Below are 15,816 nucleotides of genomic sequence, written 5' to 3'. Positions count from 1 at the left end.
GGAGTGAGTGTGAGTGTGTGTGGTTGTTTGTCTATGTGTGGCCCTGTGATGGACTGGTGACCTGTCCAGGATGTACCCCTGCCTTTTGCCCAATGTGTGCTGGGATAGGCTCCAGCAGTTCCCCTCACCCTAATTAGGAATAAAGTGGGTATAGAAAATGGATGGATGGATAGTTTCAAGTATAATTTGTCAGTTCTTTTCCACCCCCTTGTTAGCAAGGTATCTGATACAAAATTAAAACAAATTTTAACAAAAACCATTTAACTGGCTCAAAATATGTTTCGATCTGATTATAATCAAAAATAAAGATGGAAAATTGGCTTAACATGGCAAAAAACAATCAGAAAGTAGTTTATTACACTTTGACGACAAATAAACAAATGCTGATCCTGTGTCATTTTTCACAGAAAATATACTTAATCCTTGGAGAAAACCTCCAAACCTTACGATATTTGAACAAATTTTGTAAACAAAGGTCTTGAGATCTCTTTTATTCCTCCTATTTACCCCTCGCCCTCATTTTGTGAACCTGACACTCGTCTCCTCTTCACACTCGTCCATGACCACTGGTATATTTTCACATGAACGTGACAGATGATCAGCTTTAGAGTCCACTGTGCATTTAGATCTGTCCGATTTCAATTCAGCCCCGTTGTGTGACATGTCCAGGTCCTTGAGCTGTGCCTGAAGACATTTCTCCAGGTCCTCGTATCTCTGCGCTAACATGTAGCTGACCTTCCTCTGATGGGCCAAGGCCTCCTCTTTATCACTCAGCTGAAACACACGATAAACATTGTTCTTGCGTTTAATCTCCTCCTTCGTGTTTGGGTTAGTTCACAGAAATGAGTTCTCTCTCAATGCTGAATGATTTTTCTCTATCTCTTATCTATACTCCCACCTGAACAGCAAGCTGTGTGTCTGTAAATGTTCCAGTTATTAATGCAGATGAAGATAAATTATAGAGTGTGTTCCAGGTGTACAGCTAGGTGGCATGTTATGGATGGAATACGCACCAGATCGAGTAGCAGCTGCAGGGTTTCTTTCGGGTTGCTCAGGACTTTTCCCTCTTTGAGAGATGGCAGAAATTTCTTCAGCACCTGAGTCACGCCAACTGAGCCTTGTTTCCCTGTGAGGTGAAGGTACATTAGCATGACTGATATCTAAAGGTCTCTGGAAATGTGTATATAGTTAATACTAGAGCAAAATGCATGCCTGTTATAATAAAATGATCAGTGACAGTGTGGTGTGATGAAGCAGAGTTAGAGTTGAACCTGAACATTGATTATATTCCTATAACAACAACTCTGACCAATCACAATTTTTAAAAACAAGATGGTGAAAAATTCTTTGGTACAGCAGTGAGTGTGTGTGTGTGTGTTTGTGTGTGTTTCTTAGTTCCTGCACCTCTCTCTGGTGAGTGTGTGTCACTTTCTGCCAGCTGCAGCACTTTCTCACTTCCTCTCCTGAGCTGCTGCTCGAATGCGATCCGGAACGCGTCCACCATCACATACGCTTCATCCTTCCTTCTCCTCTGCAGCTCCAGCTAGACACACACACACACACACATTAACACATGTATAGAAAGCCATGAAAAAACTGCTTTTTGATTATACAAACCTCTTGTTTTAGCTGAAGGACTTGTTTGCGGCTTGCAGCTGCGCTCTTTGCACAGGAACACGGCTCTCCTGCGCCGGAGCTGCACTTACACGCCCCAAACACAGCCAGCTGAGAAACACATCACACACCTTTAACACTGTCATCACTTTCTCTCCATCTGTCTAGCTGTCTAAGCATCCATCTGTCCTCTGGATAAAAGGATAAGTGCAAGAATAAGACAGTTGACTAATCATCTGTGGGTATAGAGGGATAGACAGAATTATGGATAGAGGATAGACAACCATCTAACTGTCCTCCTGCATCCATCTTATACAATCTATTCATCTGTGCAGTCTATACATCTATCCTTTCATCCACCTTACTTAAAATTCTTTTAGCTACCCATCCTTAACTCCAACTATATGTTTCTATTCATCTATCCATCTTTCCACTGAGTCTATCCATTAATGTATGTCTATAGAGCATTAATATTTCTAACTATCCATCTAAGGTCAGTCATCCAAGCATCCAACAATCTTTCCATCTCAGTATCCATTCATCTCCAAATTAAATTCATTAATTCATCCATCCATCCATTCAAACTTAAACTGTTTGTTTATCCACCATATTATATCTTTGAAATCCAGCTGTGCTTCTATCCATAATTCATCCTCTAATTTTCTGCCCATTTCTTCTGAATCTCTCTACCATTATAAACACACTTCTACATCTCTCCTAATTTAAATCTGGCCATTATGATCCTTTCACGTTTTCACCAGTCTATCCAGCATCCATAATTCCAGCTATCCATCCACCCATCCACCCATCCATCCATCAATCCATCCATCCATCCATCCATCCATCCATCTATCTATAAATACACTTCTACATCTGTCCTTATTTAAATCTGGCCATTATGATCCTTTTACGTTTTCACCAGTCTTTCTGGCATTCATAATTCCAGCTATCCATCCACCCTCCATCCATCCATCTGCCCACCCATCCGTACACCCACCCACCCACCCATCCATCCATCCATCCATCCATCTATAAACACATTTCTACATCTGTCCTTATTTAAATCTGGCCATTATGATCCTTTCACGTTTCATGTCTATCCAGCATCCATAATTCCATCCATCCATCCATCCATCAATCTATAAACACATTTCTACATCTGTCCTTATTTAAATCTGGCCATTATGATCCTTTCACGTTTTCACCAGTCTATCCAGCATCCATAATACCAGCTATCCATCCACCCATCCATCCATCCATCCATCCATCTATCTATAAATACACTTCTACATCTGTCCTTATTTAAATCTGGCCATTATGATCCTTTCACATTTCATGTCTATCCAGCATTCATAATTCCAGCTATCCATCCACCCTCCATCCATCCATCTGCCCACCCATCTGTACACCCACCCACCCATCCATCCATCCATCTATAAACACATTTCTACATCTGTCCTTATTTAAATCTGGCCATTATGATCCTTTCACGTTTTCACCAGTCTATCCAGCATCCATAATTCCAGCTATCCATCCACCCATCCATCCATCCATCCATCTATCTATAAATACACTTCTACATCTGTCCTTATTTAAATCTGGCCATTATGATCCTTTTACGTTTTCACCAGTCTTTCTGGCATTCATAATTCCAGCTATCCATCCACCCTCCATCCATCCATCTGCCCACCCATCTGTACACCCACCCACCCATCCATCCATCCATCCATCCATCTATAAACACATTTCTACATCTGTCCTTATTTAAATCTGGCCATTATGATCCTTTCACGTTTTCACCAGTCTATCCAGCATCCATAATTCCAGCTATCCATCCACCCATCCATCCATCCATCCATCCATCTATCTATAAATACACTTCTACATCTGTCCTTATTTAAATCTGGCCATTATGATCCTTTTACTTTTTCACCAGTCTTTCTGGCATTCATAATTCCAGCTATCCATCCACCCTCCATCCATCCATCTGCCCACCCATCCGTACACCCACCCATCCATCCATCCATCCATCCATCCATCTATAAACACATTTCTACATCTGTCCTTATTTAAATCTGGCCATTATGATCCTTTCACATTTCATGTCTATCCAGCATCCATAATTCCAGCTATCCATCCACCCATCCATCCATCCATCAAAGTTCTAATCTATCTTCCCCTCATCCCTCTGTCCATGGTACCTCCAGTGCAGATCCCTCTCTGCTTTGGCTGCATGGTGGTTGGGTCTTCTGGAAGTCTCTCCTCTCATGAGTGCCCAGTAAGCCCAGGAGCTCCAGACACTGCTGACTCAATGCTAGAACATACACAAACATGCACACACACACACACACACACCAATAATGAGCAATAAACTCAATTATAATCAGATTATGTCAGCTTCAGAGTTGCTATACACTTACACATGTTCTCTCTGTGCAGATCCTGGAACTGTTCTAGTTTCTCATCAAGAGCTTTGCTCAAGGCCTGGTTCTCTGCACACACCCTGTTACACACTGGTATTTTATTTTTCATTGAGTTTTAGTCCAACTGTTTGAACCACAAAGCCTAAAATCATACCTGTTATATTTCAGCTCCCACTCCTGCGCTACGTTCTTAAACTTCACCTGGTTGAAGGTGATCTCCCACTGCAAAGCGTTCACTTCCTGCACATGGAGAGTTCCCACAACATCGTGATCACATATTAGTTACGCTCTACCAGCACAGCGGCAACAACAAAAAGTCTCCCACTCCTTCACACTCCTCCCTCTGTGTAATGAAAGTCGTACACATTTTCCAGTCACCAGCCAAAGTTAACAGTTAATCAGTAATAAACGTGTAAGTCACCTTCTCCAAAGCTTTGGTCCGCTCTTCACTCTTCTGCAGCAAGATCTTGGTGTGACTTGTTGCTTTATCTAATATGGCCTTTCAGGTAAAACAAAACAAAACGATATGGCTACATATTGTATACAATGTGATACAGTTACAATACACTGGATGATGAAGAGAGCATGTGTGTGTTTATTACTTGGCCTTGAAGGATTCTCAGAGCTTCATGTTTGCCTTCAAGATGTCGATGTGTCACTTCCAGTTCTGTCCTCAACAGCTCCACTTCCTACAGAGCAGAACACAATGACAATGAAGTGAGTAACATGATTTCATGTGCTGTAAAAACAACAGCCGAGACACTTTGTATGTGCTTTTTTAATGTTCTTAGTTTTCTATTACACTTTCATTCTTTTGTTAAAGCCTTCATACATTTCCTTGTTTGTAGTTATCCCATCTAGCTTTGTGTACAGCTACTCTCTGTATTATTACCCCATACATTAGGCATTATGGGTGATCCCTTAGCCTCTGAGACTGCTCTGCCATTCTGGTCATTCCTCACCTCTGGTGTTAAGGACAGAGCAAATAACTGAACAGCATATTCAATTCAAATCAGTGCCGTGTGAATGATTTCCTCCATCGCTTATCTACATTCCCACCTGAACACACACGCTCAGTTCTCAGGAGGTTGTGTGTCATTGTCTAAAAATACACCTGCTAATAACATACTAAGAGCTGTTTGCGAGAGCTCAGCCATTAAGGTTCTCTTCTACTAACTAAAAGCTTCCCAGATGCGAGCCACTCAACTGGTCAGCTCAGTGATTGGATCAGATTCTGTTTCACTTGGGCGAAAAAAGAGTCTCCTGCATGAATAGATTCAGATCTAACCACTTTGGTGCTGAAAGCAAAGTGAGATCATAAACACTCGCAGTGTCGTTGTACCTCTGTAACTTCCTGCAGTCTTCTCTGTAACGTCTCACTGGACTCACCGGCGCTGATCTCTGTCAGAAAATGAGATTATAAAAATCATTATAATCTGTTCATTAGTACTGTGTTATAGTGTTATAGTTCCAGGGTTGTTTAGCTGACGGCTTTGGTGCTTTGTCAAAGCTGTGAGAAACACCACATGCTCACAAAGGACCTTTTGTCATGGCTCAAACACACCAAAGTCAACAAGGTCTTACAGCTTAGAACAGGACACAGACAGGAAGTGACAGTGTCCCTCTGGATCTCATTTTAGACACTGGTTTATGACTAAGTAATGGGACTGAGGACATTATCATGAGCAAACATTTACATTTAGGAAAACAGATTGAGGAGAGCTCCAAAGAACGGAGCAAGAAGCCTTTGTTTGAATATAAACAGGTTAAATTACCAGTTCTGTATTTCAGATATACAGTCTATTAAAGATGGCACTATGGCTGTTTTCACGTGATTTGGACCGACCTGAGTCTCTGATCCTCCACTGAGAGATCCGCTCTGCATCCAGCTCTTTTCTGAAAGCGGTGTACATGGCACTGCATGATGTCCAGGAGAAAGATCCATCACTTCCCTCACTGCCACGTTTAGAGGGTTTCATGTTTGGAGGCAGATCCCCTTTGCTCCTGTCCCGCGACCGACGGCTCCCACTTACAGACCGGGTGCCGTCCCCCAGATCTCCATCAGCCATGTCGTCTTCTGGGGGCTGATCCGTGGCACTCGCTTGTTCTCGATTTGCATGCATCATATCCAGCTTGACCTGGAGTCAATGTCCTAAAGTACAATTTCAATCCCATATTTATGTTTAAGATCTTCCAACATGTCTAAAATCTAAAAACGTCCTCTCATACTGTTTCCTGCTAACACAATGTTCTCTAACAGGATAATTGGAGTAATATCACATAACATAGGCATGTTGTATAACACACCTCACAACATTAACTAACAAGATAACTGATAAAAGGAACAGTAAGAACAGGAACTAACTTTGTGGAGTAATTGGTTTTCAAAGCTAATTATTAATGGATTTTTTTAAAAAGTATTAAATAAAGGAAAACAGAGCTTTGTGGAGGTAGTAACAGCAAATGCTGGAGTTTGTTTGTTAGGTGTTTTCAGGTAAAGTGTGTAAAGGAGAATGGCGACTGATCTGCTGCTTTAAGCGAAATCTGTTTAGAAAAGGTCGATGCCAAATCAAACATCTGTGTATGTGTAGGGGTTTAAAAAAGGTTGACGTAATAATTTGGCTTGAAAATTCGCATTAGATTCAGAAACATGGGGAAGAAAGCGCTGAACTCACCTGTAGCCTGAACACCTGTCCGAGAAATGAACCAGAGCGGAAATAATACACCATCTAACAAAGGTAGAAATGTTTATTCTGTGAACGTTACATGCTGTACACATCCACACCACTGCGATCTCACACTCACACACACACACACACACACACACACACACGGGTGTGTCACACACCTCCAGCCCGAGGTTTAAGCGGATCTAATGAAGGTTTTTTTTTTTCTTCCTGCATCCGCGATATGCTTTAAAGGCGGATTTAAACATTTTCACCTCACAGGATACACCATCTACAAAATATAATATAATAACACTATTTTGTGCTTTTTTTGTGAGATATCCATATTTCTAAAGTAAAATGCTGTGCAAAAATAACTTCCATAAAAACTCTAGAGGCAAAAAAAAAAAAGGTTACATCCCTAATGATGTGTCGTTCTCGAACGAATCGGCAAAGAGTCGGATCTTTGAATCGAATCATTTGTGTGACTCACATATATGAACCGTTTTAATCTTTTAATGTTATCCAGATGTTATTTATTGTTCTAGTTATTATATTAAATTGGCTTATCTTAAAACACATGGTCACGGGGTGTCCAGTTTAGTGCTTTTGCAGCCAATGAGGTGTCAAAAAAAATAAAATAAATAAAATCTCTCAAGTGACGTTCAACTAAAAGCCACCAATAGGAAGAAGTATAAAGAAAGCAGTATATACCTACCAACTGGGTGTAGGTGATGGCAAAACGTAACTAAAACGTACTAATGAACAGAAAAAAAAGATCATATTCCCGCTGATTGACATAAGTGGAAGAGTTATATTCTTAAATCACAGGTCTATCATTAGAGGATCTTCATCCTATACTCTCACATGATTATTCATAGTAAATCTACCCCCCAAAAAATATTCATTCAAACCACTTCAACTGTTTCTGACACAAAAGATGCAAAACATACATTTTATTGCCTACTCAAGTGCAGCACGTATTAAAGAACCAACATGTTAGAATTAAATTATCTGGACAACAAAGACAATTATATTATAACAATGTCCAAAAACTGTTTTTTATTTAAATCATACATAACACTCACTCACTTTCTGTAGGTCCCTATAACCGAGTCCGATAGGAACACTGTAACACCAACATGTACATCATACACGACACAAAGACTGTCTGCGGTTTGTGCTGAACTAAATAAATATAAACCTGCTGATTATTTCACATTATAAAACCATAAGCAAAAACACAGTGATGCTGAAACAAAGGTAAGAACCCCATCTCCTCAGGGCAACGATGGTGGAAGATATATAGGCAACAGGAGTGTGTGATTTGTCAGTCACTGTCATACTCCTCGATTAGAAGGTCCTTCTCGTCCAGTAAGGCTTCGGCGGTGGTTGGCTGGGGCTGGCTGGCGGGGAGGTCACCCCCAGGCTCCTGGCTGTTTGGGAGGGTGGGTACAGCAGTGGTATCTGCTGGGACAGTGGTCTGAGCACCAGGCTCAGTGCTCTGGGTTCCTGCCTCATCAGTATCACTGTCCAGGTCCAGAAGGCCAGGGTCTTTATCTCCAAGTGCTTCAAGTTTTAATCTGAAAGAATTCAGACATGGATTAGTTATATACCAGAGAACTGTGTGGAATTCTGTGCAGTCTCCAGCATTCCTAACAATATTCCTTCAGGTCACATTCCTGTTTGCGTCTCCACTCCATCCATGCAGGCCCGATCAACCCCCACCCCATTCTTCCAGGTCTGATTCTATCTGTCTATCTCCTCTCTTTCCCTGTAGACCTCATCTCTATTTCCAACTCATCCCCATGTAACCCATCCCTGACCCAAACCCATCTCTATCTCCAGTCCTACTTAAACTACACAATGTTAAAAGAAGTATTCAGTCATTCTGCTCACTTACCTGCCAGGAAATCTCCTGAGAGACAGATGGCCAACATCTTGGATGAAGGTTATTTGAGCTGAAAGGAAAGAAAAAAGCACACACACTTATCCATGTAACTGTCTTTTCTACACATTCTGTAATTTCTAATTAAATTACTGGTTAATATCATGTTATAAATATGTGGTGAAACAAGTAAGAGGATTTTCAGTGGCACTGTGTATATAGTGTATGTGTGTGTGTTACCTTGATTCCTCATAGGGTTGCTGAGCATGGCCAGATAGGGCACTAGCTCCGTTACGAGGCTTACAGGGGTCAGACAGAAGCTGATGAAGAGCGACTGGGCGGTCAGATAGTTCTCTCGGTACTTTAAGCAGAAAGATAAAACAGAGTTAGAATAATGAGGTACATGACATTCATTCCTGAATGGACAAAAAGCTTGCCGTATTTTCTCATTACCGTCTTGTTAATATGCAGCCAGTGGGGTTTGTGAAGTGGCTTAAAGCCGACTGACGACGGTTGGTCAGCCTGAGCGCGGGCGCTGTTAGAGTGGATGAGACCTCTAGTGGCCACTGAAGATCCATACTCCAACATGGTGGACCTGGACTGTACAGATAGCAGAATCAAGCAGTCTAATAAATATTTTTAAAGAACTGTGTTAGTCAAATAAATGTAGTGATGGCAGATGGCAGAGATATAGCCAAAGGAGAGTGAACATAGACAAGTGAAAGATAAAATCAGTGTTGAAGGACAGCATCCAGCTGCAGTGTAGCATTAGGGCTTTGAAATTCCTGATATTTAGCTACAAACTGTGTGTCACTGCTGAATTCTCTGTTACTCACAGTCCATTCTGCTGTCAGGAAGTCAGAGTCTGAGAGATACTCGCTGGCCCGTGCCACATCTTCCACGTCTGAGAAAAAGTCCATGTAGTTCTGGTGCAGATAGAGGTTAAAGAGCTCACCTGACATGTGGGAGCGCTCGATAACGAGCTGATATGAGAGAGGGAGAGAGAGACATGCAAATAAAGTGTAACATGGTGATTATTTTACTTATTGTCTATAGAGAACCACACCGTTATCTTCTAATGTGAGTGCAGGCTTGTGTGTGTGCTTGTGTGTGTGTGTGTGTGTGTGTGTGTGTGTGTACCTCTGGGTCAACCAGCAGTTTATCCCTCTGATGCTCTGAAAGATGTGCTGGAAGCTTAGGAACATCCCCAGCTTCATAGCTTTCTCCTGAAATTATAACCAGCGTCACTCTGATGCACTTTAGAACTGGATACAAATGAGAGTGTAAACTGTAACCCAGACTCACGCTTGCAGTAGAGGATCTTTCCGAGCGCTCTGAAGAGGAAGAGGGATGCGTCTTTTCCTCCTATAGCAGGGCTCTCCTCCAGCCCGTCAGTGGATTTAGCAGACCGGCCTTTGCCTTTAGATCTCGATGTGGATTTGGCTGCAGACTTGGATGATTTTCCTTTCTTAGAAGCCCAGAGGCTTTTTTCCAGAGAGAAGTCTGGAGATGAAAAGCAAATCAAAGAGGAGTCTAAGGTCTTGAAATGAAATCAAATCTCACATGACTTCTACCAGAGACTGAAGTTACACCCTTTAACTATAACCAAACAATCTTAACAGACTTCTGTTAGAACCTGCATGAGAACCCACCAGTGAAGGAGGAGAACTGTAGGCTGTTGATGGCACTCCGTATGTCTCCTGAACTTCCGGAGCACAGCTGCTCCAGCGCCGGCTTGTCAGGGAGAGAGATCCTAGCACTCTGAAAACAAAACCCGGGTGAGTAAAAGCTGACATGAAAGTGGGTCAGAAGGTGTTGAAATGAGTCAAAGATTTTATCAACTGTTACCTTGCTCGCTTCAACGGTCGCAATCCTACTCAGCACCTTCATCATGCTGGTAGGAGCTATGGGGTTAAAACTGGAGGAAAGAGCAGAAGCATGAATAAACATGAGGGAGAAGTAAAGAGGTTCTAACCAGAGCTGACCTGTTTTAAATGCACAATGTGTTAGATAGATCATAGACGACAAGTTGGTGTGTCTTAGTTAACCTTTCAGCTCCTCAGAGTTTAACATACTGATTTACAAACCTGATGTTATGGATGCTCAGCTCCTCTTGTATGTCTTTGGGGAAGAGGAGTCTGGAACTGGTGTCTCCGCTCAGGCTGTCAGATACGATGAAGACCATCGGGCATCTACCGGTCCGCACGTATCGCCTGCACGAAACACACACAGCTTCAGTTTCTGTCTAGATCCTTCTTACACTGCGGTTCTGTTTATGAAATAACATCGTGAGTCTCACCTGAGGATATCATGCAAGCATCCTGGCTGTCTGTAGAACTGGTTTGGGAACTCCTACAGGAACACAGATTGGTGAGAAAGTGTGATCCAAACCAATATGACCTTAGTTAGGTTACTTTCTGTTACAGTTATATAGAAAATAAAATATGGTCTGATAATAAAAGGGGGCCTTTTTATGACTTGTGACAATGAAGGATCATCTGTGCAGATATTAAAAGGATGCAAACATTTGCACTGAACTGTCACGTGACGTAACGGAGTATTTATTATAAGATACTGCATCGCAGGTTAGCATGTTGTGTATTGTACCATGGTACCTCTACGAGGATGATCTTCCTCTCCTGAGCCCCGTCTTCTCCGCTCATCTGCAGCCGGTTGTATTTGTTCGCTCGGAGCAGAAACTCCTGGAAAGCTGCTGTCTGTGAACTGCTATGGAAGCTGTTAAACCTGGAGGCTGAAGCAACACAAACACGTGATCACAATCAGGACCACACAGACATTGTGACATGAAGCAGAGATGCTCTGATAAAACTTTCCCACACCTGGATCGAAGCTGTCCATGAAGGCGTCATCCTTCCTGTACTCTGCAGTGGTCGGGTTCGTCCACTCCTGGATGTGACAGCGCGCATCTTTAGCTAGGACGTGAACCGTGGCAGTCTTTCCACAGCCGGATGGACCGGTCAGTAACAGAACAGCACCACCCTGTGGAGAACCACAGTGTTAGCAATGGTCTTCTATTTTCAGACACTCGAGACATAAAGAAACCAGGCACACCTTATTAGCACTCTTTAAGTCCAGATGAACCCTCAACCAACTCTCAACGTCCTCGACTTTCTTCTTGTGGACTGCCAGCTCGGCCTGAGTCATAGAAGAAGAAGCCTCAGTGACTTGTTTATATTCAAGTGTGACGTATATTTAAGCTCGTAGTCTCTTACTTGTGTCTGAGGTGCATGCACATCCACCCAGGATTCATCCTGGTTCTCCTGTGATCCTCGTCTGCTTGAGAAGACACCAGGCTCGAGCTTAGAGGTTTGAGGCTCTCCCTTTCTCTTCCTCAGCTTCTTTCCACCGACACCCGCATTCGAGGACTGAGTTTTAGACTTGCTTTCTCCTGAAAGTCCCTTTGTTGAGGGAAGGGAGTTCGACCCCGAGCCTCCGAAAAAGTCACCAAAGGACGGTTGTACCCAGCTGCTTAACTAAAAACAAAAAAAAGACACAGCAACAAACCAAAGTCTCAACATGTTTTATTTTCTTTTCTCAGGGTGATTTTATCCACATGACATGTATGATGATGGAGTAATGAGAAGAAATTCAGCAACACAACTCACTTTACCAGAGGACGTCTTCCCTCCCAGAGACAGTTTTGACATTATCAGCTTTTCCCATTCACACAGCCGGATTAATCAGTTTGGCACTGCAACGAAATATTACAAAATATAATAAAATTTAATCTAAATGTAATCACCTCATAACAAACTTTTTAGATTAAGACAATTCTGTATAGAAATGTAAATAATAATTCAACATCAGTAGGCTGAGTACTAAAAAGCCGCCCTGATAAACATCAAGTGGACTTGAGAGAGAGAGCGAGTCAGTGTTAGTGTTCACTCTGTAGTGCACCTATACAGGGAGCGAGGAGGAGTTTGGGCAACAGCCACAGGTTTCGTTTTGATTACTGGGTAAATTTACAAACGCTAGCTACATGTGTATAAATATACGCGTTTTGCTCAAATATTTTATCTTATAACATCATCAGTGATTGAGTTTTTATGATTTGTTCAGGGTTATAGGACTTTTTGACGTTAGCCGGCCAGCTGCGTGAACTCTGCTGTTGACCGTTAGCTTGGCTAAGTTAGCATGCTGGTAAGCGAAGCTAGCTAATGCAAAGTCATCGTGTTATCTGATAAACGCTATATTTAAACTAAACACGAACTTACCTTAGTCATTTCTGACGCTAAATAAAAGCCCTAACGCTTTTGCGCACTTATAAAGAGATTAATTTATATATATATCTAACTATGAGCTCTATATCCCTTTAAAGTTCCAACGGTCCGCCTCTCTGTGGGGTTTATTTTACTCACAGTCCCGCCTCCTGCACGCTGATTGGCTGACATAGACCAACCTTCTGAGATATGATTGGCTAGCTGGGGGGAAAAAACAGTGTTTAAATGTAAATTTAATCTTTTACATCAAAGTTTTCCATTATGTATATTTTATCTGTGTATTTTGGTTGACGATATGTAATAATAACAATAAAGAAAACAATTATTCAGGTATAAAAAAAAGAAAATAATAAGTAATACTTATACACGCTCGGACGGTCGCGGGTTGATGACGCTTTCGAACCGTCAGCATGAGCACGATGAGGCGCACGTTTCTGATTTGATCCAGTGTGCTCTCTTTAAAAACCTGAGCCGTATTATTGTTGTTATTGATAGACACGCGTTTATACACACGCTAAGCCTTGTTAGCACTTTTTTTAAGCTCTGCTTAGTTATCGGACCTCAACAGAACCTAAAGTTTGGTCCAGTAGAATCCTGCGATGAGGATCATGAAGAGACCAAACATCCTCCTCACAGGTGAGGGGCCAGATAAACTACCTCTATAACCATTTACTCTCACGGTGCATTATGTCATGTAGACTATTACTCAAAGTTTTTTTAATTAAAAAAATTAAAACCTTCCGCATGGTAGAGCTTTATCACTCCACCCTGATGAAACAGCACAACACTGATGACTTTATTCCTTACATAAATGATCATATGTCACATTCATGTTGGATTTAGAGAATTGTGTTCCTAGAGGCCTAGTGTTTATGTATTGCTGGAATGTTTTCAGGAACCCCGGGCGTAGGGAAGACGACACTTGGGAAGGAACTGGCTCAGAGGACCGGACTGACGTACATCAATGTTGGAGATCTGGCAAAGGAAGGTGAGATGCAGCTTCACGTTAATGGCCAAATAAAAAAGATTGAGGCAGCACGGTGGCTTAGTGGTTTGCACTGTTGCCTCACAGCAAGTAGGTCCTGGGTTCGAACAGGCAGGGGCCTTTCTGTGTGGGTTTACTGCAGGAACTCCGGATTCCTCCCACAGTCCAAATACAAGTTCATTAGGTGGATTGGTGATTCTAAACTGCCCTTAGGAGTGAGTGTGAGTGTGTGTGGTTGTCTGTCTATATGTGTGGCCCTGTGATGGACTGGTGACCTGTCCAGAATGTACCCCTGCCTTTCGCCCAATGTGTGCTGGGATAGGCTCCAGCAAACCCCCGTGACCCTAATTAGGAATAAAGCGGATATAGACGATGGATGGATAGAAATGATTGAGGTGATGAGAGAGAGGAACCTTGCATGGTAATGTTATTTTGCTGTTTTTAATCTCAGGTCAGCTGTTTGATGGTTTTGATGAGGAATACCAGTGCCCCATTCTAGATGAAGACAGGGTGAGCACACACACACACAGAAATAAGTTGCAGCTATTAGTGAAGAACAGATATTCAGGTTCCTGTTGCATGCTTTAACTTTGGCCTTTTTTTTCCCATCAGGTTGTGGATGAACTGGAGGACCAGATGATGGATGGAGGCATGATTGTAGACTACCACGGCTGTGACTTCTTCCCAGAGCGCTGGTTTCACATTGTGTTTGTCCTTCGCACAGATAACACCAACCTCTATAATAGACTCGAGAGCAGGTGAGAGATGCTGTGATGTCACCATGGCAACACTGAACAGTGTTTCAGAGGATCTGAGTTGCTCATGTCAGAAAACTTAAAGTTACAGCCTTCCTCTTACACTGGAGACTCCTTCAATAAATACTAAATAATTGCTATTATTGGATAAATAATCAACATTTTCTGACCAATCAGAATTGAGAATGTAGCAGCACTGTGGTTTAAGCTTGCTATTAAGGAAGGGAGTGTCTCTGGTTATATGCAAAACATTGAGACATCCTAAATGGCCTCATTTACTGGGCACTGTTTAGGCTCCAGTTGTTTATCATCATTTCTTTCAATGTTTTAATTTATCATAAGTAAATAAAGTGCTGTTATTTTTGTGTCTCTCTCACGTAGGGGCTACACAGGCAAGAAGCTTCAGGACAACGTTCAGTGTGAGATCTTCCAGACCATCTATGAGGAGGCCATGGAGGCATATAAAGAGGAAATTGTGCACCAGCTGCCCAGCAACAATCCTGATGACCTGGAGAGGAATCTGGAGCAGATCTCACAATGGATCGAGCAGTGGATGAAAGACAATAACTAACACACACACACACACACACACACTCCTCATCACACACATTGCTGTGACATGCACTAGTAAAGAAATATTCCAGAAGCTTGGTGTGTTTCTCAGAGCTCTGATACACCCAAAACCAACTAAAGGCATCATGCAAGAGGACGACTGCTGAGACGAATCGAAGTGAACATCTTGCCAGGGAAAAAAAAAGGCTTTTCAAAGTAGATATAAGAGTTCAGTCTTGGGGAAAAATAAAATCATAAAAATACATAGAAACTGCTGGTCTTCCCTCACGAAATACATAACTATGCTAACAGAGTGTGTGTACTCACTGTAACCAGAAATATAATACATCTATTTTACACATTTATCTACAAAATAAATCACTTCTAAGGAAAACAAATGATGAAGTGTGTATCCTCGATATTACAACAGGATTGTGTGCTTTTGTGTTTACGTGACAAATGAGAGATTTTGTCTTTTTTTAATCATGTCTCATTTTTTAAAACATTTTTCTCCACTTTTGAGATAAACTACCAGAGTGAAAATGTCTCTGTATAAAATTCCTGCTGACCTCAGTCATAGCCAATGATTTTTTTTTCCTTTGCATTTTGAAAGGAACTGGTCTGATATTCCTGTACCATGATGTATTAATTGAATGGAAATATCATTAATGAGTTTAATCGTAACCTGAATT

General features: G+C 41.8%; 3 protein-coding genes and 1 long non-coding RNA gene across 5 annotated transcripts; 2 read left to right on the top strand and 2 right to left on the bottom strand.

Moving 5' to 3' along the window:
- Nucleotides 1-321: 321 nt before the first annotated feature.
- On the bottom strand, nucleotides 322-6,163 carry ccdc125 (coiled-coil domain containing 125). Its single transcript, XM_058374845.1, has 11 exons — nucleotides 5,884-6,163; nucleotides 5,380-5,438; nucleotides 4,640-4,726; nucleotides 4,459-4,536; nucleotides 4,192-4,277; nucleotides 4,035-4,117; nucleotides 3,816-3,928; nucleotides 1,618-1,725; nucleotides 1,405-1,543; nucleotides 1,014-1,126; nucleotides 322-774 (listed from the first exon to the last, which is right to left on the bottom strand). Exons 1-11 carry the CDS (start codon nucleotides 6,161-6,163, stop codon nucleotides 517-519), a joined length of 1,404 nt encoding a protein of 467 aa, XP_058230828.1. The 3' UTR covers nucleotides 322-516.
- LOC131343291 (uncharacterized) lies at nucleotides 4,268-5,968 on the top strand. The gene is made up of 3 exons (XR_009203129.1): nucleotides 4,268-4,543; nucleotides 4,652-4,754; nucleotides 5,829-5,968. It is a non-coding gene; the product is annotated as an uncharacterized LOC131343291 (long non-coding RNA).
- A 1,481-nt stretch (nucleotides 6,164-7,644) lies between the features above and the next one.
- rad17 (RAD17 checkpoint clamp loader component) lies at nucleotides 7,645-12,973 on the bottom strand. 2 transcript variants are annotated; one of them, XM_058374837.1, is made up of 17 exons: nucleotides 12,827-12,973; nucleotides 12,218-12,303; nucleotides 11,825-12,085; nucleotides 11,664-11,747; nucleotides 11,432-11,591; nucleotides 11,207-11,343; nucleotides 10,891-10,943; nucleotides 10,679-10,804; nucleotides 10,440-10,509; nucleotides 10,244-10,352; nucleotides 9,897-10,094; nucleotides 9,732-9,817; nucleotides 9,428-9,574; nucleotides 9,045-9,191; nucleotides 8,832-8,952; nucleotides 8,607-8,664; nucleotides 7,645-8,286 (listed from the first exon to the last, which is right to left on the bottom strand). In XM_058374837.1, the coding sequence occupies exons 2-17, from the start codon at nucleotides 12,257-12,259 to the stop codon at nucleotides 8,034-8,036; spliced, it is 2,052 nt and encodes a 683-aa protein (XP_058230820.1). In that variant the 5' UTR covers nucleotides 12,260-12,303; nucleotides 12,827-12,973; the 3' UTR covers nucleotides 7,645-8,033. The 2 variants fall into 2 exon arrangements, with proteins under 2 accessions (XP_058230820.1, XP_058230821.1); XM_058374838.1 differs by lacking the exon at nucleotides 12,827-12,973 and having other exon boundaries at nucleotides 10,244-10,509; nucleotides 12,218-12,282.
- A 240-nt stretch (nucleotides 12,974-13,213) lies between these two features.
- ak6 (adenylate kinase 6) lies at nucleotides 13,214-15,522 on the top strand. Its single transcript, XM_058374853.1, has 5 exons — nucleotides 13,214-13,468; nucleotides 13,728-13,820; nucleotides 14,269-14,327; nucleotides 14,430-14,575; nucleotides 14,954-15,522. The coding sequence occupies exons 1-5, from the start codon at nucleotides 13,432-13,434 to the stop codon at nucleotides 15,141-15,143; spliced, it is 525 nt and encodes a 174-aa protein (XP_058230836.1). The 5' UTR covers nucleotides 13,214-13,431; the 3' UTR covers nucleotides 15,144-15,522.
- Nucleotides 15,523-15,816: the final 294 nt, after the last annotated feature.

This window comes from Hemibagrus wyckioides, linkage group LG22, assembly GCF_019097595.1.
Source record: "Hemibagrus wyckioides isolate EC202008001 linkage group LG22, SWU_Hwy_1.0, whole genome shotgun sequence".
NCBI lineage: Eukaryota > Metazoa > Chordata > Actinopteri > Siluriformes > Bagridae > Hemibagrus > Hemibagrus wyckioides.
Note: the sequence above shows the minus strand (reverse complement) of the source record. Positions and strands in the feature narration are given on the sequence as shown.

What these genes read in the sequence shown, in the direction of transcription:
- rad17 (XM_058374838.1), bottom strand. Translation starts at nt 12,259, where the DNA reads ATGTCAAAACTGTCTCTGGGAGGGAAGACGTCCTCTGGTAAA. An exon ending in TGCATGCACCTCAGACACAA is followed by an intron (nt 11,748 to 11,824) that starts GTAAGAGACTAC and finishes TCTATGACTCAG; the next exon opens with GCCGAGCTGGCAGTCCACAA. An exon ending in CTGAGCATCCATAACATCAG is followed by an intron (nt 10,510 to 10,678) that starts GTTTGTAAATCA and finishes TCTTTCCTCCAG; the next exon opens with TTTTAACCCCATAGCTCCTA.
- ccdc125 (XM_058374845.1), bottom strand. Translation starts at nt 6,163, where the DNA reads ATGATGCATGCAAATCGAGAACAAGCGAGTGCCACGGATCAGCCCCCA. An exon ending in GGACCAAAGCTTTGGAGAAG is followed by an intron (nt 4,278 to 4,458) that starts GTGACTTACACG and finishes CTCCATGTGCAG; the next exon opens with GAAGTGAACGCTTTGCAGTG. An exon ending in GAGAGGGATCTGCACTGGAG is followed by an intron (nt 1,726 to 3,815) that starts GTACCATGGACA and finishes TGTGTTTCTCAG; the next exon opens with CTGGCTGTGTTTGGGGCGTG.
- ak6 (XM_058374853.1), top strand. Translation starts at nt 13,432, where the DNA reads ATGAGGATCATGAAGAGACCAAACATCCTCCTCACAG. An exon ending in ACCAAACATCCTCCTCACAG is followed by an intron (nt 13,469 to 13,727) that starts GTGAGGGGCCAG and finishes GAATGTTTTCAG; the next exon opens with GAACCCCGGGCGTAGGGAAG. An exon ending in TATAATAGACTCGAGAGCAG is followed by an intron (nt 14,576 to 14,953) that starts GTGAGAGATGCT and finishes TCTCTCACGTAG; the next exon opens with GGGCTACACAGGCAAGAAGC.